Raw genomic sequence first — 23,757 nt, 5'->3', positions numbered from 1 at the left:
TTTCTATTCAATAATAAGGATATGCATTTCATTCCCATGGAGCCATTCTAATATTTGGGCCTGAAATATTTGAGTAAGTTTTAGTAACCACAATAATGTTCTAAATTACATGCGTGTGATTAAATAAGCATATGAGTTCACACAGAACATTTCTCCATCGCTTATAATTTTATGGTGGTTTTCTCCCCATTTACCTACTTGCCCACTTTTTTATTTTAAACTTTCTTTCAGGAGATCGCAGGAACATAAAGGCTTAAATTGTTAAACAGAGCAATAAGCATGTATGTTCATCTAGATATGGAAATGGTGCAATTACTCCAGTTAAATATTTTCTAAAGGCACTCCTGCGAAAGACTAAAGGGACGGCCTCGGGAGCCATTTGCCCGAGTTGCAGATTGTTGCCAATAGGACCCGGTCATCGGAGGCAAACCCGAAAAAGGAAGAACAGAGAAAAGAAAAATAATGTTTCCAATCAGGGACTCACCTATTACAACTGCCTGACTTCGGCAGACATACCAAGGACTGCTCTTCCGCCCGGCCAGAATGCTAGCATTCCCGAAGAATGGAGCTTCCTGTGCTCCTTGGATTTTCTGTGTCTTCCTCTCTCCCCTGGTTCGGCAAGGAGCAGAGGCCTTTCGGTGTGGCAATGGGGTCTCCGTGCCCCCGGACACTGTGTGTGACTTCACCGATCACTGCGGGGACATGAGTGACGAACAGCAATGTAAGTTCCATTCCTCTCTTTTCTCCACTTTCTGTGTACCTTTGCACCGGGGTGGGGGTGGGGGTGGGGTTGATGAGCAGCCAGGGAGATTCAGATAGATACCTGGCCCTGCATGGATCTAATTTGTAAGCCCTTAGTGTAAGACAGAAACTAAAATAGTCTTTTCATTAAAAAGACAGGTCCATAAATAAAAATCACTCTAATTAAGCAATATCACATTGCTAAGATTCTATCTAGCTGGATGTATTTTAGATCCGTTTTTACTGGTTATATGGAAAGAATGATAGGCAGAAGTATAGCATTTAATTTTATATTAGTAGAGCAAATTTCAAAAGAAATGCAGTGCTGCAGCTTTAAAGTTCTGTGATGGAAAATATCAGCTCAAGGTTGAATGCAGTATGAAAGTATTTTTACTAAATTCTAAATTATATGAGCAGATTTTACTTTTGCTGCTAGGCCGGTACCACCAAGTGAAATGATTGCACACTGAGCACAGCTCTCTGGCTTCTATCACTTGGTTTCGGACGGAGGAAAGAGCACCAGCTTCACAGAGTGCAGGACGGAGGGGGAGCCTGGATAGACCATCTACCAATAGTGTGATCTTGAACCTGCACCTCATTATACGAGACACCGCTCTCACAGGCGGGAATGTGCTCCATTGCCTACTGGTGTAATATTAATCAACAGGAAACCACTAAGGGGAAGACATGGGTAAAGGCTTTAATGTGTCTGTAGTTTCTCTGCCAATAAGACATCCTAAAGGAATTATTTCATTTCACCAATGGAACTTGTGTTGCTCTTACATGCAATTGCCTTTCTTAAACAACTAATGGATTAAATGGAGTCATTGTTGGTTCATGGTAATATGACCTAGTTATCTGAAGGCACTAATTCTAGTCAGAGCACTTTACTCAAACATATTTTCTATTTTTATTCAGATACTATATTAATTAATGTGTACAGAATTCCTTTGTTCAGATAACGATATTAGTGTTTGCAGAATTTCTTCTGCTAAAATAGATTCTACATATTCAATTTTGCTATTGTTGGCCTTCTATTTACATGTTCAGTTGTTACATTAAAACCAGAAAAGAGTTTACTGAAAAATTTCTTCTCTGTAGAAGAAAACAGTGTAATGATTTTTGCCCCATAGTTTGGGAGAACTATCATGCAGTTAGCAACTATTAAATGCAAAGCACAACCAAAGACGAGGATTCTATATGTGTCCATTTTCCCCAGAAAGGCTACATGTGGGTGAGCTGCCCTTCCTCTCTCCTTCTTGGGTCTGCCTGGGAAAGCAGCAAAGAGGAACCACTTGGCTGGTTTGACAAAAAGTGCCAAGTCCCTTCCATTGTTAATCTCTATGAATCTCCCTTTAGCGCACCTCCTGGGGTAACATGCATGGTCCTGCTTCAGGGAAAAGGTAAATGTGAAAGAAGGAGGAAGCCACGGGGTGGGAAAGGTCTCGGCTGCATGAAAGGTTCTAATAACGCGCAGCCGTGGACGAAAGCAAAGAACACATCTGTCGCATAAACAGGTTTCATTTAAAATGTTACATTGGGAGATCACCTTTTGGCTTTTCGTTTTTCATTTTCATTTCCGAGAAGTTTCTACTTCCGTATTTTATTTAAAATGTGAACCATAACCTGTAGATAAAATTGAGAACCACTTTAAAATATGAATTTTTGTTGTATACCACACCGGGGGGGGGGGGGCGGGGGGTGGGCGGAGGGGGAGGAATATTGTCAGGGAATAATAATGGCCAAGCAATTTCTCTCATGAAAATTTGTGATGCTAAATTACAGATGATATTTTAAAAGTTAACTTTATAATGATGGTACAGTAGTCACATTTTGAAAAAAATCAACCCGTGCCCCCCTTTAATGTCTAAATGATGTGACCTTTAAGAAATAGATTAATAGGTTGATTTTCTTAATGAAATTGGCATAGTTGAAGTTGAATTTCAGATACAACTGACTCTATTCATGGGTTTTTAAAAATGTTCTTATTTTATATGATGGAACTCTTTAAGAATACTACAACTGTTTAACTCAGGTTTTTGTTTTTGTTTTTAAGATATTAGGTTTAGGAAAACTGAATCTTCCCAATGGATTAAGTTCTATTTATGCACACTATTGGGCATTTAATATATAGTAATCAAGGAAAATAATTTTTAAGTATAACAATTATTTAGTTCTGGTGTTGACAAGAATCCCTCTTTATTAAACTTTATTGATATACCGAGCCAGGGAAAAGTGTTGTGTAACTGGTCTGGATATTTAAAAAAAAAAAATCACATTCCAAATGTTGCATTGTCTGCTTCCAAGCAGATCCCCTTCTCCTGGTGTTCATTCTCTTGTATGTTTATTTGTTTATTTATTTTAATATCAGAGTCAATACTAAATATAGAGATAGTCTAACTTCTAGCAATTGCTTCAAATTATTTGATGTACAAAGGCTTTACTCTGCTTTATTTTTCTTAGCATAAATGTAGCTGTGTTACTTTTATTGCTACCATTCAAATCCAAATCAATCAGAAAATTACAAAATGTAGTTTTTTTTTGTTTCTTAATTAAATCTTTATTGTTCAGATTATTACATTTGTTTCTCTTTTCCCCCCCCATAACTCCCCTCCTCCAAGTTCCCGCCCCACCCTCCGCCCTCATTCCCCACCCACTGTCATCCATAGGTGCACGATTTTTGTCCAGTCTCTTCCCGCATCTCTCACACCCCTTTCCCCCTAAGAATAGTCAGTCCATTCCCTTTCTATGTCCCTGATTCTATTATGATCACCAGATTATTTATTCACTTGATTCTTAGACTCACTTGTTGATAGATGCATGTTTGTTGTTCATAATTTGTATCTTTACCTTTTTCTTCTTCTTCCTCTTCTTAAAGGATACCTTTCAGCATTTCATATAATACTGGTTTGGTGGTGATGAACTCCTTTAGCTTTTCCTTATCTGTGAAGCTCTTTATCTGACCTTCAGTTCTGAATGATAGCTTTGCTGGATAAAGTATTCTTGGTTGTAGGTTCTTGGCATTCATCACTTTGAATATTTCTTGCCACTTCCTCCTGGCCTGCAAAGTTTCTGTTGAGAAATCAGCTGACAGTCGTATGGGTACTCCCTTGTCGATACCTGAATGTCTTTCTCTTGCTGCTTTTAAGATTCTCTCCTTGTCTTTTGCTCTTGGCATTTTAATTATGATGTGTCTTGGTGTGGTCCTCTTTGGATTCCTTTTGTTTGGGGTTCTCTGTGCTTCCTGGACTTGTAAGTCTATTTCTTTCACCAGGTAGGGGAAGTTTTCTGTCATTATTTCTTCAAATAGGTTTTCAATATCTTGCTCTCTCTCATCTTCTGGCACCCCTATAATTCTGATGTTGGTACGTTTGAAGCTGTCCCAGAGGCTCCTTACACTATCTTCGTATTTTTGGATTCTTTTTTTATTTTGCTTTTCCGGTTGGGTGTTTTTAGCTTCTTCGCATTTCAAATCTTTGCCTTGATTCTTGCGGTCCTCTGGTCTGCTGTTGGGAGTCTGTATAATATTCGTTATTTCAGTCCGTGTATGTTTAATTTCTAGTTGGTTCTTTATCCTAACATCGAGGGTCACATTAGATTTGTTGAGGGTCTCATTCAGTTTATCAGAGGCTTCTAGACAGTTCTTGAGAGACCTTAAAAGTGTGGTTCTGAACTGAATATCCTCCATTGACAGTTTTGTCCTGTTTCTTTGTCTCCGCATTTTTTTATGCTTTCTTGGTGCACCCCCTAGTGGTCTTTGTGTGCAGTCCTCCTGTAGTTAAGCCTTGATTGTTGTAGTTAATACTAGGGGGATTTGACCTCCAGGCCAGCTGGCTGTGAGAATCAGTTGTGTCTGCAGTGGGAAAACTTCTGTCCTCTAGGGCGGTGCTAATCTAGCCTTTGCCTGAGGCTATCTGGCAAATGGCTTTGCGCAGGGCTTGGGCAGGGCGGGTGGGTCGCTCGGGCTCGGGATCAACAGGGTGGCTGGAGGGAGTAGTTATGGCGGCTCTCAGTTCCGTCCCTAGAGGCTCTGCCTCACAGAGTCCCAGCAACCGCTGCAAACCTCGGAGAGAAAGCTGCCTTCTAGTTCCGACCAAAGCCAGACAGTCCCGCTTCTCCCGTTTGAGTCTGGGTCCCTAGAGACTCCGCCCGGCTCTGGAGCTCAGAATCTGAGACTCCCTCCCGATTGAAAGCACCAACCGTGCCCTCCGCCGCCAGCCCGCTCTGCGCGCACTCCGCACCTGAGTATTTCACTTCAGCACTGTGCCTCCTCTGAGCCTGGGTATGATATTCTCTTTCCTCCTAGTTGTATAATTTCCACTCAGCCAGCCTTCCTGTGGTTCTGGATGATGTCCGTTCCGTCTTTTAGGTGTGTTTTGATTTGGTTGTTCAAGGCAGCAATCTCCGGCGTTAACCTATGCCGCCATCTTGGTTCTCTCACAAAATGTACTGTTGATACAATGTTGAGATATGTCCATGCAATGCATCCCCTCCTACTGAAGTGTTTCCAGAAAATATACTTAGAAAATTACTTTTGCATGCCTGGTGATAGTATTAAAACTAGCTGTTTAGAGCTACACTTTCTCAGAATTTACTGTGATCCGAAAGAGAAAAAAATATATTCAGTTAATAAAATACTGTTCCCTTACCTACATGTCATGCTTAAGTACTTTTTTTATTCACTCTAGTATTTTAATAAGGAGATAGAAGTATTTTATACTTTGGTTTTATGGAATATATCATAAAGATTTAAGATTTTACCTAATTTCTTTTACAAACTATTTGAATTTAAGAGCAAACATTTTTTTCAAAGTGTATTAATTTCATATAAATCTAAATGTATATGCAAAATATGTGAAAACTACCTTAGGGGTACATTCTCAAAATCTGTGAGGTGATAGTGTTTAAGCCAGTGATAGAGAACCTATGACATGCGTGTCAGAGGTAACACGTGAACTCATTTTTTGGTTGATTTTTCTTTGTTAAATGGCATTTAAATATATAAAATAAATCTCAAAATATAAGTCTTTGTTTTACTATGGTTGCAAATATCAAAAAATTTCTATTTGTGACATGGGACCAGAGTTAAGTTAGGGTTTTTCAAAATGGTGACATGCCGAGCTCAAAAGGTTCGCCATCACTGGTTTAAGCTAAGAAAACATTTATTCACTAGAACGACATAAATATAAAGTATTTTTACAGTAATTCGTTCATTGAAGTACTAGAAGGTAATGGAAGGTAAAGCATTGATAGAGTGAAATGTGAGATTTCATGTGTAATATTTGTTATATCATTGGATGCAAAATGTATACACATTGTCATGAATTAATAAAAATACTTTAACAATCCTATTTACCATAGCAGCACATATTAGCGTGGGCTACTATAACAAATACCATAGACTGGCTGGCTTAAACAACAAACATTTATTTCTCAGCAAGCTAGAGGCTGGGAAGGCCAAGATCAAGGCACCGGCAGAGCTGATGCCTGATGAGGGTCCCTTCCCCAGTTTGCAGACAGTTGACTTCTTGCCACATTCTCACATGACAGAGGTCATGGCTAGTGTCTCTTCTTATATGGGCAGGGATTCCATCTTGAGGATTTTGTTCTCATGGCCCAATCACATCCCAAATGCCTCACCTCCAAATATCATCACACTGGTAATTAGGGCTTAAACATGAATTTTGGAGGGATATCGACATTCAGTCCACAGCACAACAGATTTATACGTATAAGAGATCTAATAATAAATATGTAGAGCTTAGCTAAAGAAAATTAGAAAATTTTCATAGACTTTAGTCTTGGCCTAAACGAGTGCTATAATTTTGAGTTCTGTGACATTTACTTTAATTTTATGTAACAATTTAAGCACACTGAATTGGCCACTCATTGAAAAATAGCAAAATATATTTTTCATTTATTGCATTGGGCAGACTCATTAGGACCGTTTTGCTTTAATGTCTCTGCAGATCTTTTGGTCTTCTCTGGTGTTTAATCACAAGTTTAGAAACATTATATTTTAGAGGAGTAAAGCCTTCAAGCTCCTCTAAGTCAAAAGCCTCATTTTGTAAATGTGAATGAGGTGAGACACTAAGCCAAGAGATTAATAATTGAGGGGTATGTGCTAATTAATAGTGCCTCAAGACTCAAACTGGGGTTCCTATCCATCCTATGTTTCAAATATGAGTTATCTAAGGTTTTAGAAGTGATTATAAAATCTAGTTCTCATGTATTGGACAACTTTAGAGGACATTATAAAAGACACTAGAGGCCCAGCGCATGAAATCGTGCGCGGGCGAGTGTCCGCGAGCGTCCATGAGCCGCCCCACCCTGCTGCCATGAGCTGCAAGCCGCCCCACTGTGAGCCGCCACTCGTGGGCTGAGGGCGGGGGGGGGGGGCGGGGGGGGGAACCGAGAGGTGGTCAATGCACCTCATGGTGACTGGTTGAGCGGTTGTTCCGGTCGTTATGCTTATGGTCCCTGGCCTTTTATTATATAGGATTGTTTCTAAATAAAACTGTCCATTAGTTATTGATATCAGAATATGTGCATAAATCTCTTTCAAATTGTTTCCTTTCTATAACATTTGCATATAGGCAATATTATTTATCTCTACTTTAGTGTCAACCCAAATACTTTTAGATCTGTTATGTATGATTTGCACCAATTCCAGGGCACTTCTGTTGAGTTGAACAGGAAGAGGAGGTACCTGTGAGAATAGAAAATATTCTGTAGAATGGAATGAATAGAAAAGTGAGGTAAAATGGATAGCAGTGCAGATTTTAAAAAGATTAATGTAGAATAAAACCTAAGTCCACAGAACTGCACACTGGTTTCAATGTTTATGATGAAAGGTCTATGAGATCTGCCTAAGAATGACTGTGGAGGCAAAACCAGGGGATGTAGAAGAGAGCATAGGGAATAAAATCCCAGACATCTCTCATAGCAATATGTTTGCCGATACTCTTCTAGCACAAGGAAAACTAAGGAGAAAATAAACAAATGGGACTACATCAAAATTAAAACCTTCTGCACAGCAAAAGAAACCATCAACAAAATGAAAAGGGAACCCACCGTATGGGAGAACACATTTGCCAATGATTCATCTGATAAAGGGTTATTATCCAAAATATATAAGGAACTCATACTACCTAACAAAAGGAAGACAAACAATCCAACTAAAAAATGGGCAAAGGACCTAAATAGACATTTCAAGAAAGTAGACACATAGATGGCCAAGAAGCATATGAAAAAATCCTCAAAGTCTCTGATCATCCGAGAGATGCAAATTAAAACCACAATGAGATATCACCTCACACCTGTAGAAATGGCTACCATCAACAAATCAATAAATGACAAGTGCTGGAGAGAATATGGAGAAAAAGGCTCTAGTACACTGCTGGTGGGAATGCAGACTGGTGCAGCCACTATGGAAGACAGTATGGAATTTCCTCAAAAAATTAAATATGGAACTGCCTTTTGACCCAGTGATCCCAATTCTAGGAATGTATCCTAAGGAACCCAGAACACCAATCAGAAAGAATATGTACATCCCCATATTCATAAAAGCACAGTTTACAATAGCTAAGATCTGGAAACAGCCCAAGTGTCCATCAGTAGATGAGTGGATAAAAAAGCTGTGGTACATTTACAACATGGAATACTCTGCAGCAGTGAAAAATGAAGGATCCTTACCCTTTGAGACAGCATGGAGGGACCTGGAGAGTATTATGCTAAGTGAAATAAGCCAGTCAGAGAAAGACAAGTATCACATGATCTCACTCATATGGGAACCTAATGAAAAATAAACTGATGAACAAAATAGATCCAGAGACATAGAAACATGGGATAGACTGTGGAATCTCAGAGGTAAGGTAGGGGTGGGTGGGTGGGTGGGAAAAGATCAACCAAAGAACCTGTATACATACATCCGCATAACCGATGGACACAGACAATAGTGTGGGTAAGGCCTGGGATGGAGTGGGGGCTGGCTAGAAGGAGTCAACAGGGAAGAAAGGCTACATCTGTATTATTTCAAACTATAAAGATAAATTTTAAAAAAATTAAAAAGACTTAGGGAGAGGAATGTCAAGAATGCTGACATCACAAACTTGAGAAAGCTTGGAATATTTAACAAAGATTGTAAATCTTTTTGTGCAAAGGAAACGAATTTACAAGCTCTTTGTTAAAACATTTGCCAATGGAGTCTGAAATTTTTCCAATGAGTAAGGGATATCAAGTGGAAATTAGATGTACCCACTTCTACTAATAACAAAATAGCGTGAATGTCTGTTTAGAGTTTTAATCATTTTATTTGAGCTAAAAATAAACATTCACTGGGGCTTTTATTGTTTTTATACTATTCTTTTCTTTCCTCAGACAATTATTTTTCTTGCAAGAGAGCTAATCTTCTTTTTTTATAGTTGCAAGAAGGTTTAATGTTACTTGATAACATTCTGTGAGAATCACTTTACCTATTTTTAATTACATAAGGTAATAGTTTTAGGGAAAATGTCCCCCATACTTTGAGATGATAAAGGCCTCTTACAAGAAAATATACATTGTTCAAGGGAAGAACCAAGATGGCGGCATAGGTTAACGCCGGAGTTTGCTGCCTTGAACAACTACTTCAGAAGTGAAACCAAAACACGGAAGGGACATCACCCAGAACCACAGGAACGCTGGCTGAGTGGAAGTCCTACAACTAGGAGGAAAGAGAAACGCATACGGACACTCAGAGGAGGCGCAGTGCTGAAGTCAAATTCTGAGGTGCGGAGTGCGCGGAGCGGTTGGCGTTTTCAATCGGGAGGGAGTCGAAGACTCTGAGCTCCAGATCCGGGCGAGTCTTTAGGGACCCAGACTCAAACGGGAGAAGCGGGACTGTCTGGCTTCGGTCAGAGCGAGTGCAGCTTTCTCTCCGAGGCTTGCAGCGGGTGCTGGGACTCAGAGAGGCAGAGCCCCTGGGAACAGGACTGAGAGCCACCATAACTGCTCTCTCCGGCCCACCCTGTTGATCCTGTGCGACCCGCCCCGCCCAAGCCCTGCACTGAGGCATTTGCCGGATAGCCTCAGGCAAACGCCAGATTAGCACCTCCCTAGAGGACAGAAGTTCTCTCACTGCTGACACAGCTGATTCTCATAGCCACTTGGCCTGGAGGTCAAACCCTCCCTGGAATTAGCTACAACAATCAAGATTTAACTATAAGACTGTGAACAAAGACTACTAGGGGGTGCACCAAGGAAGCATAACAAAATGCGGAGACAAAGAAACAGGACAAAATTGTCAATGGAAGATATAGAGTTCAGAACCACACTTTTAAGGTCTCTCAAGAACTGTTTAGAAGCCGCCGATAAACTTAATGAGATCTACAAGAAAACTAATGAGACCCTCTATGTTATATTGGGGAACCAACTAGAAATTAAGCATACACGGACTGAAATAACGAATATTATACAGACTCCCGACAGCAGACCAGAGGAGCGCAAGAATCAAGTCAATGATTTGAAATGCGAGGAAGCAAAAAACACCCAACCGGAAAAGCAAAATGAAAAAAGAATCCAAAAATGCGAGGATAGTGTAAGGAGCCTCTGGGACAGCTTCAAGCGTACCAACATCAGAATTATAGGGGTGCCAGAAGATGAGAGAGAGCAAGATATTGAAAACCTATTTGAAGAAATAATGACAGAAAACTTCCCCCACCTGGTGAAAGAAATGGACTTACAGGTCCAAGAAGCGCGGAGAACCCCAAACAAAAGGAATCCAAAGAGGACCACATCAAGACACATCATCATTAAAATGCCAAGAGCAAAAGATAAAGAGAGAATCTTAAAAACAGCAAGAGAAAGAAACTCAGTTACCTACAAGGGAATACCCATACGACTGTCAGCTGATTTCTCAACAGAAACTTTGCAGGCCAGAAGGGAGTGGCAAGAAATATTCAAAGTGATGAATACCAAGAACCTACAACCAAGATTACTTTATCCAGCAAAGCTATCATTCAGAACTGAAGGTCAGATAAAGAGCTTCACAGATAAGGAAAAGCTAAAGGAGTTCATCACCACCAAACCAGGATTATATGAAATGCTGAAAGGTATCCTTTAAGAAGAGGAAGAGGAAGAAAAAGGTAAAGATACAAATTATGAACAACAAATATGCATCTATCAACAAGTGAATCTAAGAATCAAGTGAATAAATAATCTGATGAACAGAATGAACTGTTGATTATAATAGAATCAGGGACATAGAAAGGGAATGGACTGACTATTCCTGGGGGGGGAAAGGGGTGTGGGAGATGCGGGAAGAGACTGGACAAAAATCGTGCACCTATGGATGAGGACAGTGGGTGGGGAGTGAGGGCGGAGGGTGGGGCGGGAACTGGGAGGAGGGGAGTTATGGGGGGAAAAAAAAGGAACAAATGTAATAATCTGAACAATAAAGATTTAATTAAAAAAATAAAATAAAATAAAAATAAAATAAAATAAAAAAAAAAGAAAATATACATTGTTAATTTCCACCTGAATGTGATTTCTCCTAAGAGAGCTAATCTTAATCGTGCTCCAAAGGATGGGCTTCAGAGAGACCTTGAACTGAGCATTTTCTTTTATATGTATGCCTATTAGAGTTCTTTCTGTCATTTTGAAAACAATCTTTATAAAATACTTTCATGTCAAATAGCGCTATCAGGAGCTCTTCCCCCTTGGCAGTGTTGGATGCTGCTGTGCACAGCTGTGTAACATAAATCATTTCCCTTAATAGATCTTGATGTCTAAAATTGTTTCACAGTGTGGACTATTTTTGTTCATAATGGGCAATGGAAATGTGAGAGAAAAAGTGATCCACATGCTATATGGGTTGTTCTTTCATCTTTGAGTCTGTGAAAACATGAAAGCAGCACACTGAAGAAGCATTATCGGTGCATTCTGAAAATTCGCTGGACAGTGAGTCTTTCTCCCAAGAAAAGAGGTGAAAGCGTTACTAGAATTCTCTCTGGACCCATCCTACAGGGTTTCTAGCCACAATCCCAGCAAAAGGTGCTTTATGTAAACAGAGTGAACTTGATGGAGCATGTATCTTGATGATACTTAAGGAAAATAAAGCATGTCTTTATGAAATGATACCATCCTAGAGTTACAAACAGTTTAAAAAAGAGGCCCTGAAAAAAAAATATTAGTCCTATTAGGGCAGGACATTTATTTAGTCCTCTCCCATTTTCTAGAACCCTGATTACCACAGTCAATCAATATTAGATAGACTGATGCATTACTGTTCGGAGGAACTACCAGCTGTAGTTTTTTCTTCCACCATGGAGGTAGATAAAACTGCTCAGTCTTGCCATGTAATCTGCTCTTGTTTTGTGATTCAAGTGTTCACGTTCATATCATCTGGGACATTCAGTCTGTGAGCTCCCTTTGAACATTTCAAAGATTTTCTGATGACATCAAATGCTAAACTGTTTCTTTCACAAGCAAATTTCTTTCTGAAGCCCAGTGTCTGTATGTAGATAGAACTCTTTCCAAGCTTGTCATCCCTTGGAACTTTTCTGTTTGTCAATAAACATCATTTCAACATGTGCATGTTGATACTAAAGGCTTGACTAGGAATTCTAAGAGAAGGCTTGCATTCTATTGTCAAAATTATCCAATTTATGAAAGGACATTGAGTCACAGCTATTAAATAAGTTTCCATCAAATAAATAGGAATACGTTAAATGTTTTCTACTACCCAGAAATAATTGTGACTTTCCAGTGAATAAGTATTGAAATGCTTGATTGGATTTGGAAAATAAAAATAATTATTTTGAGAGAAATTGAAAACCTGTTTAGAAAAGAAAATGACAAGAGTTCATTTATTCCCGAATTAGTTTACTTGATAGAAAAGTTTGTCCATGCAAGAGATATAATTTTCTAATAAGGGCTCTGCATTCATCATTATAGGAATTACTGAAAAAGCCATAAGATCTTCTGACCAAACTGCTACTTTGGATCAGAATTATATACAAATAGCTATGCAGCATTTATAGTACTTACATATATATTGCTGTAGATTGAGTGAATGCCATGTGTTGTCCATATTTCTGCAGAAATCACCAGACACTTAACAAACACTAGAGGCCTTCTTTAAGGTTTACTAACCTTAAACAATGGTAAAGAGAAAACATGGTTTGATAATCCTTTTCTCATTGACATAGATACCATCAGTGATGCAAATACCACCAAAGATGTTCTAAATAATTTGAATATAAAAGCCAATTATATGACAAGAATCAAACCTAAGTAATATTTAATAACTGATGTGGGCTATGGAAGTGTGAATTCCATTTGCTGTTACATACCTTCATGAGTTGGGTTTTTTCCTGTTTCTGTCCCAGTGAAAATATAAAAATTAATTCAGTGGGAAAGATAACAAATATTTCTGGAAAAAATGAATTGCCAGTCCAAATAATAGCAGTCTCCCACAGAAATTTACTTTTGAGGATAATTAATTTTTACTTTTATTTACTTAGAATATTTGGATCATTTCATCCTTTGTAGGAACTGGCCATTATTTATTTATTTACTTATTATTTTACAGTTACTGAAAGTAAAGGAGATAATTCTTTGTGAAAATGTTTTTCTATGTTATCTACCTGAAGGAAATAATTTTCTAAAAAGCAAAATAAGTATATATAAACTTTTGTGACTGTGAAAATCATTGTTTTCCTTAAAAAGGAAAACACTTAATAAACTAGGAATAGAGGAAACTACTTCAACACAATACAGGCTATGTATGAAAAAGCCACAGCTAATTTCTTATTCAGTGGTGAAAGATTGAAAGCTTTTCCTCTAAGACCAGGAACAAGATAAGGATGTCCTCTTTCATTACTTCTTTCTATACAGTATTGGAAGTCTCAGCCAAAGTAATTAGATAAAATGTAATAAAAGGCATTCAGATTGGAAATGAACAAATAAAATGATCTCTGTTCACAGAAAATGTGATTCTTAAACATAGAACACCTTAAAAATTTGACAAAAACAAAACAAAACACATCCTGTTAGGACAAATAAGCAAAGTTGTAGGCTACAAAATCAACACATAAAAATAATTTTCATTTTTATACACTAACAATGAACAATCTGAAAAGGAAATTAAGAAAACAGTTTCATTTGCAATGGCATAAAACAATAAAATACTTAGTAATTACCATAACCAAGGAGACAAAGACATGTTTATGGAAAACTAGAAATTATTGCTGAAAGAAAGAAGACACAAATAAATGGAAAGACATTTTATGTTCATAGATTGGAAGAATGAATATTGTTTACAAATCAATACAACCCAAAGCAATCTACAGGTTCAATGTAATCCTTCTTAAAATCCCCAAAATGTTTTTTTCCCCAGAAATAATATAATCCATCATAAAATGTATCTGGAATTACAAGGGACTCCAAGTAACCAAAACAATACTGAAAAAGAACCAAGTTATAATCCTCACACTCACTGATTTCAAAAGTTTTTAGAAAGCTACAGTAATTAACAGAGTGTGGAAATTGCACAGAGATAGACATATAGGCCAATGGAACAGAACAGAGTGCCTAAGCATCAGCTCTCTCAGATATGGTCAAATGATTTCCAACAAGTGCACCAAGCCATTTCAATAGAAAAAGACCAGTATTTTCAACAAACAGTGTTGCAAAAATTGGATATTCACACAAAATGATTAAAGTTGGATCCTTATCTTGCATCACACACAAAATTAACTCAAAATGAATTGAAGACCATTAACTCAAAATGGATGTAAGAGCTAATACTATGAAATTCTTAGAAGAAAACATAGGGGGAAAACCTTACAATATTGGATTTGGGAATGATTTCTTAGATATGACACTAAAGGCACAGGCAAAAAAAAGAAAAGTAAATTTGACTTCAAAATGAAAAACTTTTGTGCATCAAAGGACACTAGCACAATGAAAAGGCATGGGAGAACATATTTGCAATTCATATAACTGATAAAAGATTGATATTCAGAATACATAAAGAATTCTTACAACTCAGCAACATTAAAAACAACCTGATTTAATAAATGGACAAAGGACTTTAATAGACATTTCTCTAAAGGCATATAAATGTTCAATAAGCACATGGAAAAATGTTTAACATCACTAATCTTTAGGGAAATATAAGTCAAAACCACAAGGAGACGTCACCTCATACCCATTAGGATGGCTATTATAAACAAACAAACAAAACCCAGAAAATAACAAGTTTTAGCAAAGATGTTGAGAAAATGAAATGCTTATGCATTGTCAGTGGGAATGTAAAATCTTGTAAAATCTGTGGCAATGATATGGCAATTCCTCAAAAAAAAAAAAAAATTACCCTATGTTAAAGCAATTCTACTTTTGGAAATATACCCAAAAGAAATGAAAGCAGGTATTCCAACAAATATTTGTACATCCATGTTCATAGCAGCCTTATTCATAAAAGCCAAGAGGCGAAAGACTCCCAAGAGTTTATCAACAGATGAATGGGTAATCTATCTATATATATAATGCAATATTATGCAGCCTCAGAAAAGAAGGAAATTCTGACACATGCTACAACATGGATGAACCTTGAAGACATTATAGTAAGTGAAATAAGCCAGTCACAAAAGGACAAATAAAGTAGAATGGTGGGTCCCAGGGGCTGGAGGAAGGGAAGAAGGAGGAGTTATTATTTAATGGGTATACAGCTTCAGTTGGGAAAATGCAAAAGTTCTGGAGATAGATGGTGATGATGGTTACATAACAATATAAATGTATTTAATATCTCATCAGTGCAGTTAAAAATGGATAAGATGGTAAATTTTATGCCATGTATATTTTACCATAATTTAAATTAAAAGAGTGGGATTTATTGTTAAGGAAAGACTACAACCGTATCTCATAGAACTTTGAGGAGGAAAGTAGATGTGCATTATTAATATGGCCCAGGTGAAATAAGTGGTTTGCTTTTAATACCTTCTCCCTCTTCCTTTCTAGATTTTTCCTAATTCTTTTATTTTCTCTGTATTCTAAGACTTTACATTGTGATAATCTATGCATATCATTCTTCCCTGAATTCTGCACCAGTTTCTCCAATATTACTGCAACTAAAACTTTATTCTATTCCTTCCCATTTTCTTAGAAGTATGCCTTAAAGTTATCTATCTCTTGAGGACATAATTTAATATTTTTCTTCCCATTATGGCGTTAATGAGAGACTCTTCAGTGAACCTTAATGAGAGAATCTGGTACTATGGAAGCTAATTCAGGAGAGAATTGGGTCTTCCAAGAAACCACAAATTGCAACACAGACACACCCTCCCTCCTGTACTACACTGTGTCTGACCTTTGGAATCATAAAATTGAAAATGATCATATGTAGAATCTAATGAACAAAATAAACTGATGAACAAATAGAGGCATAGAAGCATGGAACAGACTGAAGAATTTCAGAGGGAAGGCAGAGGTGGGTGGGAGGAGTGATTACCAGGGGAACTTATATGCATATATGCATAGCCCATAAATACAGACACTAGTGTGGTGAAGGTCTGGGAAGAGGTGGTGAGGCGTGGAGCGAGTCAATGGGAAAAAAACAACAAAGGGGACATCTGTAATACTTTCAACAATAAAAATAAATTTAAATAAAAAGGAAAGAAAGTGAAATGATGAGTTCCACAAGTTTAGAAAGCCCAGGAACATGGATTCTACTGCTAAGTTCCTGCATACCATTCCTCATTGTTGCATAGTGTCCAATTGTTACAATTTAGTGATGACTATGGCAGCAGAAATCTACATGGAGGCAGATTTTAAAGTAGCAGGTAGTTTCAGATTTGAATGTACATGTGTGGCATATGGAATTAAAAGGTAAATCAGGCACAATTCAAGAAAAAATGTTTAAATGGTTTAAAATATACAATTCTCTATTGGAGGAAATGAATACTTAGAAACTTTCTGATGTGTTTTTGAATAATCCAGCTGTTATTAGAAGTTCATGATTTGCTTTTTAAAATAAGAATTAGTTGAAAATGTATGCTCTTTAGATTAATTTTATAACAAAAAGAAACCCTGTTGAGACTAAAGGGAAAAAATGTTTTATTTAGCTATTTTTCTAGTTCTACCACTTCCAGAAATCATTATCATTATCCTTGTGTATTAAAAGAGAACAAAGAACATTGCAAACAGATGTCAACTAGTAATTGTACTGTAAGGTAATTTCTTGGTATTCAAAAAAATGTTTGACACTTATAGAAAATGTGTGTACATTTCATACACATAATTGCTAAAATATGGTGATAAAATAGTTTTGAATATTTTATAATCACAAGTAGAGAGTTATAAAAATTGATGGGAACTAAAGGAAATTTGATAAAGATACATATTTATGCAGATACATGCAGAGCTAATTGAATAACACACACACACATACACACATCCTATCTAATAAAAGAGAAACATGGTAATTAGTGTACGACCACTACCCTTCCTATTGGCTAATCAGGGCGATATGCAAATTAACTGCCAGCCAAGATGGCAGCCGGCAGCCAGGCAGCTTGAAGCGAACATGAGGCTTGCTTGCTTCAGTGACGGAGGACTCCAATGTTCTCCGCCTGCCGCTGCCGGCCTCTGAGCTTGCAGTTTGAAACATTGTTACAAATATCGAAGCTAAACAAAACCCCAGAAACCTGCTTTCAGCCAGTCAGGATCTCAGAGCTGGAGTTGAAACAGTGTTTCAATTATAGAACCCAAACAAACCAGATACCTGCTTTCAGCAGCAGAGGCCTAAGAGCTGGAGCCCAGCCTCAGCGCTAAAGCTGGCCCAGAAAAAAAAAAGAAAAAGAAAAAAAGGAGCGGTTGGGAGCTTCAGTCACCTGCCAGCCTGAAAACAGCCCTCAGCCCCTCACCCAGACTGGCCAGGCACCCCAATGGGGACCCCCACCCTGAAGAGTGTGTGACCAGCTGCAAACAGCCATCATCCCCTCATCCAGGCTGGCCAGGCACCCCAGTGGGGACCCCCACCCTGATCCAGGACTCCCTTCAGGGCAAACCAGCCAGCCTCCACCCATGCACCAGGCCTCTATCCTATATAGTAAAAGGGTAATATGCATCCCAGCACCGGGATCAGCAGAGCCTCGAGGCCTCCCGGCACTGGGATCAGTGTGACAGGGGGCAGTGCCCAAACCCCCTGATCGCCCTGCAGTTCTGTGTGTGACAGGAGGCGGGGCCACAACCTCCCTATCTGCCCTGCTCTGTTCATGACTGGGGAAGGCGCCCCAACCCCCTGATCAGCCCTGCTCTGTGCCTGATAGGGGGGAGCTCCCCAAACCCCTGATCGCCCTGAGGCTCTGTGTGTGACAGGGTGCGGCGCCCCAACCCCCCCCCCCCATGGGCCCTGCTCTGTGTGTGGCGGGGTAGAGCCATAACCACCCCATCGGCCCTGCCCTGAGTGTGACAATGGCGGCACCCCAATGCCCTGATCGGCCCTGCTCTGTGGGTGATAGAGGGCAACGCCCCAACCGCCCCCCATGGGCCCTGCTCTGTGTGTGACAGGGTGCAGCGCCCCAACCCCCCCCCCCATGGGCCCTGCTCTGTGTGTGGCGGGGTAGAGCCATAACCACCCCATCGGCCCTGCCCTGAGTGTGACAATGGCGGCACCCCAACGCCCTGATCGGCCCTGCTCTGTGGGTGATAGAGGGCAACGCCCCAACCGCCCCCCATGGGCCCTGCTCTGTGTGTGACGGGGTAGAGCCATAACCTCCCCATCGGCCCTGCCCTGAGTGTGACAGGGTGCGGCGCCCCTGATACGCCCTGCTCTGTGTGTGACAGGGGGCAGTGCCCCAACTCCCCTATCGGCCCTACTCTGTGAGTGACATGGGGGAGCTCCTCAACCCCCTGATCGGCCCTGCTCTGTGCGTGACAGGGTACGGAGCCCCAACCCCCGTGATGGGCCCTGCTCTGTGAGTGACAGGGGGCAGCGCCCCAACCCCCTGATTGGCCCTGCTCTGTGCGTGACAGGGGGTGGCGCCGCAACCTGCCCATGGACCCTGCCTTGAGTGTGACAGGGGGCGGTGCCCCAACCCCCCAATCAGCCCTGCTCTGAGCCCGACCAGGGGCTGTACTTAGGGATTGGGCCTGCCTTCTGCCACCCGGGAGCAGGCCTAAGCCAGCAGGTCGTTATCTCCCGAGGGGTCCCAGACTGCGAGAGGGCACAGGCCGGGCTGAGGGACCCTTTCTCCCCCCCCGAGTGCACAAATTTTTGTGCACCGGGCCTCTAGTCTATATATATAAAGAGCCAGGGGCCCTCACATTCGAAACAACTGAACAGACCACCGAACATGCTGAGTGGGGCGACCAGGCCAGCAGATGGGTTAGTGAGGGACAACCAAATAACTGAGCAGCAGGCTGTGTGGGATGACTAGGCAGGCAGGGGGAGCAGTAAGGGGCAACCATGCTGGCGGAGGGGGCAGTTGGGGGTGACCAGGTTGGCTGGGGGAGCAGTTGGGGGCAACCAGGCCAGTGGGGGGGCAGTTAGGGGCAATCAGGTCAGCAGGCAGAGGCAGTTAGGGGTGATCAGTTTGGCAGGGAGACCAGTTAGGGGCAATCAGGCAGGCAGGCAGGTGAGCAGTTAGGCACCAGCAGTCCCCAGGATCAGGCCTAAACCAGCAGTCAGACATCCCCTGAGGAGTCCCGGATTGGAGAGAGTGCAGGCTGGGCTGAGAGGACCCCCTACCATGCACAAATTTCATACACTGGGCCTCTAATATATATATATGTTACATCTAACTATGTAACTTAGTTTATTTTTGTTTAGTTGAAGTCCCTGAACCACTGGGGTCCATGAGGTAATAATTGGGATATTCTGGCTATTTCAAATATTTCAAAGGCCTTATGGAGATTGTAAATTTAACCATGCTTTGATTCACAGACTAACCAAGTTTCTTTGCTTTTGGATAGAATGACATCAATTCTGTCTGGAAATATTAGTGTTCTTAGGCTAACTAGAAACTCCGATAGACCCCTAATTCTAGGTGTTTGATAAGAAGAACTTTTATGCATGCATCTATCTTACCTAATAATAGACAAACATGTAAATTGACCATCCCTCCGCTACGCTCACCAATCAATCAGGAGAGCATGCAAATTAACCAAACAAAGATGGCGGTTAATTTGCATACATAGGCGCAAAGCGGCGGAGCAAGGACTGAAAGCTCCAGCTGGAGCAAAGGCCTTGGTCCCAGGTGCCGGAGGAAAACCGGTGCTGGCAGCCAGGGGAAGGAAAGGCCTATTGCACGAATCTCTTCATGCAACGGGCCTCTAGTATATATATAAAGCCAGTGTCCATGATGACCAGGATGACCAAATGACCAGTCACCAAGTGGTGCATTGAGCACCTCTCGGTCCCTCCCCCGGCCCGCGAGCAATGGCTCACGCAGCACGGTGGGGTGGGGGGTGGCAGCTCTTGGGCCCAGTGGCTCTTGTGGTACGGTGGGGTGGGGCACCTCGTGCACAATTCTGTGTGCTGGGCTTCTAGTATAAGCATAATCAATGAACACAAACACCAGAGGGGTGAGGGCATGAGGGGGGGCTGAGGAGGTGGGTCGCAATGGGGGGATAAGGACACATATGTAATACCTTAATCAATAAAGAAAAGAAAAAGAATGGAACAGTGAATTCACAGTTAGATCTTAGAACAGAGCTTTAAGAGCTCATGTTCTGAAGTCAAAAAGACCTGGTTCCACCCTTGACCCACCACTCACTACAAGTTCTACCTTGAGCAAGCTACTTCACGCCTCTAACACAGCGCCTCCATTTTGTCATTTAAAATAGAAGAAAATGCCTGCTTCATAAGGAATAAATAACCTACTGCAAGCAAAATACCTAACATAGAACAAACTATCTCAATAAAATGTGGCTATTAAAATTCCTGTTATTATTACAGAATATAGCTGGTTTATAAAATCTTTCAAAATAACGATCAAGAAGTAAAATTAATAAAGTAGACCATTTGTAATAAAGCAGGTTTAGTTAGTGTTTAAAAGTGGCATTTCCAAATCAGCCTTGAATTTTCATGTAGATGATCTCAAGAACATGCACCAGATGTATTATTATTAAACTAGAAGTTCAGTGCACACAAAATCATGTGCAGTTAGAGTCCCTAGGCCTAACCTGGTCTCCGTCGCATGGCCTCTGCTGCCTTGCAATGCTAAGTGAAGCTCCCCACCCCAGGATGCGCCGTGATGCTCATGGCCCCTTAACTGCTCCATGAGCCTCCCCCTGCCCCTCGACTGCGAACCCCGCGACTGCTCCGTGAGGCTCCCCCTGCCCTGTGACTGCTCCATGAAGCTTGCTGCTGGATGCTGGATGCTGGATGCTGGATGCTCTGTGAAACTACCCCCACCCTGCAACTGCTTGGTGATACTCGCTGCCACCCGGGTGACTGTTCTGCTAAGTCATGGCCACCCGTGAAGTAACCTGCCACCGCCTCTGAAAAGTCCCCAGTCCTGCCCCACTGCCAGCCCCCGCTCATGGTAAGCGGCTTGGGGCTGAGCCAGGGGGGTGAGCGGTGCTCCATATAATTCATGGTGACCAGTCTCCCATTCCGTTGTGACCGCACCTAGCTCTTTATATGTATTAGGATAATATTTTGTCCAAAATGTGATTAAATAAAAATTCACTGCTTGTGGGAATGCAAACTGATATAGCCACCATGGAAAATATAAATATTCCTAAAAAATATTAAGAATAGAGTTACCATATGGCCCAGCAACCCCTCTTTGGGGTAAATAGCCCTCGAATCTGAAAACATTTATTTGTAAAGATATATGCACCTCTATGTTGAATGCAACATTATTCATGGTAGTCAAGATGTAGAAACAACTGAAGTGTCCTCTGAGAGATGATTGGATAAAGAAGATGTGGTACATATGTGCAATGGAATACTACTCAGCCATAAAAAAGATGAAATACTGTTATTTTATGGGACCAAATGGATGGATTTTAAGAATATCATGGTAAGCAAAATAAGTCAGAGAGTGAAAGTCAAGAACAATATGATTTCACTCGTATGTGGGATATAAAACTGAAAGTAACAAATGAATAAACAAGACAATTGAACAAAGGAAAACTCATAGACACAAGCAACAGTATCATGGTTACCAGGGGAATAGGGAGGTGGGGTAGTGAAGTAGTAAAGGGTAAAGGGAGTCAAATTTTGGTGAAAACAGATTTGACATTGGATGGTAAATATACAATGTAACATACAGATGATGTATTATAAAATTGTAACTTGAAACCTATCATTTTATTAACCAACTAGAGGCCCGTTGCATGAAGAGATTCGCGCAATAGGCCTTCCTTCCCCTGGCTGCCGGCACCGGTTTTCCTCTGGCACCCAGGACCCAGGCCTTAGCTCCGGCTGCAGCAGAGAGGCCAAGCCTCTTCAGTCTTCAGTCGTCTTCAGTTTTCACTCAGACGGAGCCTTCAGTCTTTCCTCTGCGCCTGAATATGCAAATTAACCACCATCTTTGTTGGGTTAATTTGCATACCATCCTGATTGGCTGGTGGGTGTAGCGGAGTGACACCAATTTGCATGTTTCTCTTTTATTAGTCTAGATGTTATCCCAATACATTTTAAAAAAATTTTTTGTGACTGGTTGCCAAGCACTATTTAACAACCAGCATGATTACTCTTACTATGGCTAATGTGACTAGTCATGGCAAGAATAATTTTGTTAAAGGGGCATCTCCATAGCTGCTAAGGATTACAACCCAAGGAGGGGTGATTTGTGGATTTGTGGTTGAGATAACCTTCTTTTTTTGAGGTTGACCATTTTTTTATATATTTAGGATTTTTTTTTTCTTTTATAATGGGATAAAGCTTTATTGTGAATAACCAAGTCTTGCTTCCAAATCTTGCTTCTCCCAAGCCTCTTGGATCACTTATACCCAAAAGGGAAAAAAAAAAACCCAGAAAATGCCTTTGCTATATAAAAGCATTTAGAATTTCAAGAACATTGAGATTCAATAGGGAGGTGCTATGTTCAATTACAAGGGTCTATCACAGACATGATGGAATTCTGATATGCCTGGATGGCAGGAATACTAAGATTGTGTTAGATGTAACCCTAATAATAATTCCTCATATTTTACAGTGCCTATGAGTTGTGAAGTATTTTTTTATGTACATATGTCATTAGATCCTCACAGCAATTGCTGTAGGGAGACAGGGCAGGATATTATTATTTTAATTTTATAAGTGAAGAAAAAGATTTGCTGTGGTTTAGCTAAGGCACTTGGTTAATAAGAGACAAAGCCAGGATTAGGTCCTCAGAATTCTGATTTCACTGGGTTTTGTGTGTGGTGATTTATTAGAATGTCATGCAAAAAAGCTTTACATTAATAAAGTAAACTTAAATATGAGAAATAATCCTTATGCTAATCTAAACTTGTCATTTGTTGCTAAGCTTTCTTTTTCTAATATTTTCTAATTTCTTAAGAAGCCAAGTGGGTTGTGAAAGCTAATTTATTTTTTTCTCTCATTAGGCTCAAATTATGAAAGATGTGATTTTGAGGATGGGCTCTGTAATATGACACAAGATCAGAGTCTGCAACTTGGTTGGACAAAGAGAAATGGGATGACTGGTCTATCACCTCCATTTTATGATCACAATGGTGTTATATCTGGTAAATACTTTGAATTTCTTTATTTCTTTCTTTCATTTCTTCCTTTTTCATCAAGGGTTTGATTATGGCAGTGGAATCTTGGCTAATGAGTAGATATGAATAATTATGCTGTTTAATTTTCTTTATACTGTAACCATTTTCATTATATTTATTATTCTAAAATATCACATTGGATTCTTATAATTAAGTTCATGGGATCCCAAAGGTATCTAGACAATAATTAGGATTTTCTATTTTGACTCTTTATGGAAATTGTGAAATTTAAACATGAGACTACAGAAATTAATTCATCAATTTTATGTTTTGCTGTTGGTTAGACTGATTTCAAGAATC

The 23,757-nt window shown here is 40.2% G+C and overlaps 1 protein-coding gene across 1 annotated transcript in view; it reads left to right on the top strand.

Moving 5' to 3' along the window:
* Window positions 1-293: 293 nt before the first annotated feature.
* The window catches only part of MALRD1 (MAM and LDL receptor class A domain containing 1), a 628,376-nt gene continuing 604,912 nt past the window's right edge, over window positions 294-23,757 (top strand). Inside the window, exons 1-2 of the mRNA XM_036345532.1 lie at window positions 294-721; window positions 23,284-23,424. Of these exons, the coding sequence (XP_036201425.1) occupies window positions 544-721; window positions 23,284-23,424 (319 nt within the window). The 5' untranslated portion in view covers window positions 294-543. The remainder of the gene's footprint in view (window positions 722-23,283; window positions 23,425-23,757) is intronic.

Source organism: Myotis myotis, unplaced genomic scaffold (genome assembly GCF_014108235.1).
Source record: "Myotis myotis isolate mMyoMyo1 unplaced genomic scaffold, mMyoMyo1.p scaffold_m19_p_1, whole genome shotgun sequence".
NCBI classification, from domain to species: Eukaryota; Metazoa; Chordata; class Mammalia; order Chiroptera; family Vespertilionidae; genus Myotis; species Myotis myotis.
Note: the sequence above shows the minus strand (reverse complement) of the source record. Positions and strands in the feature narration are given on the sequence as shown.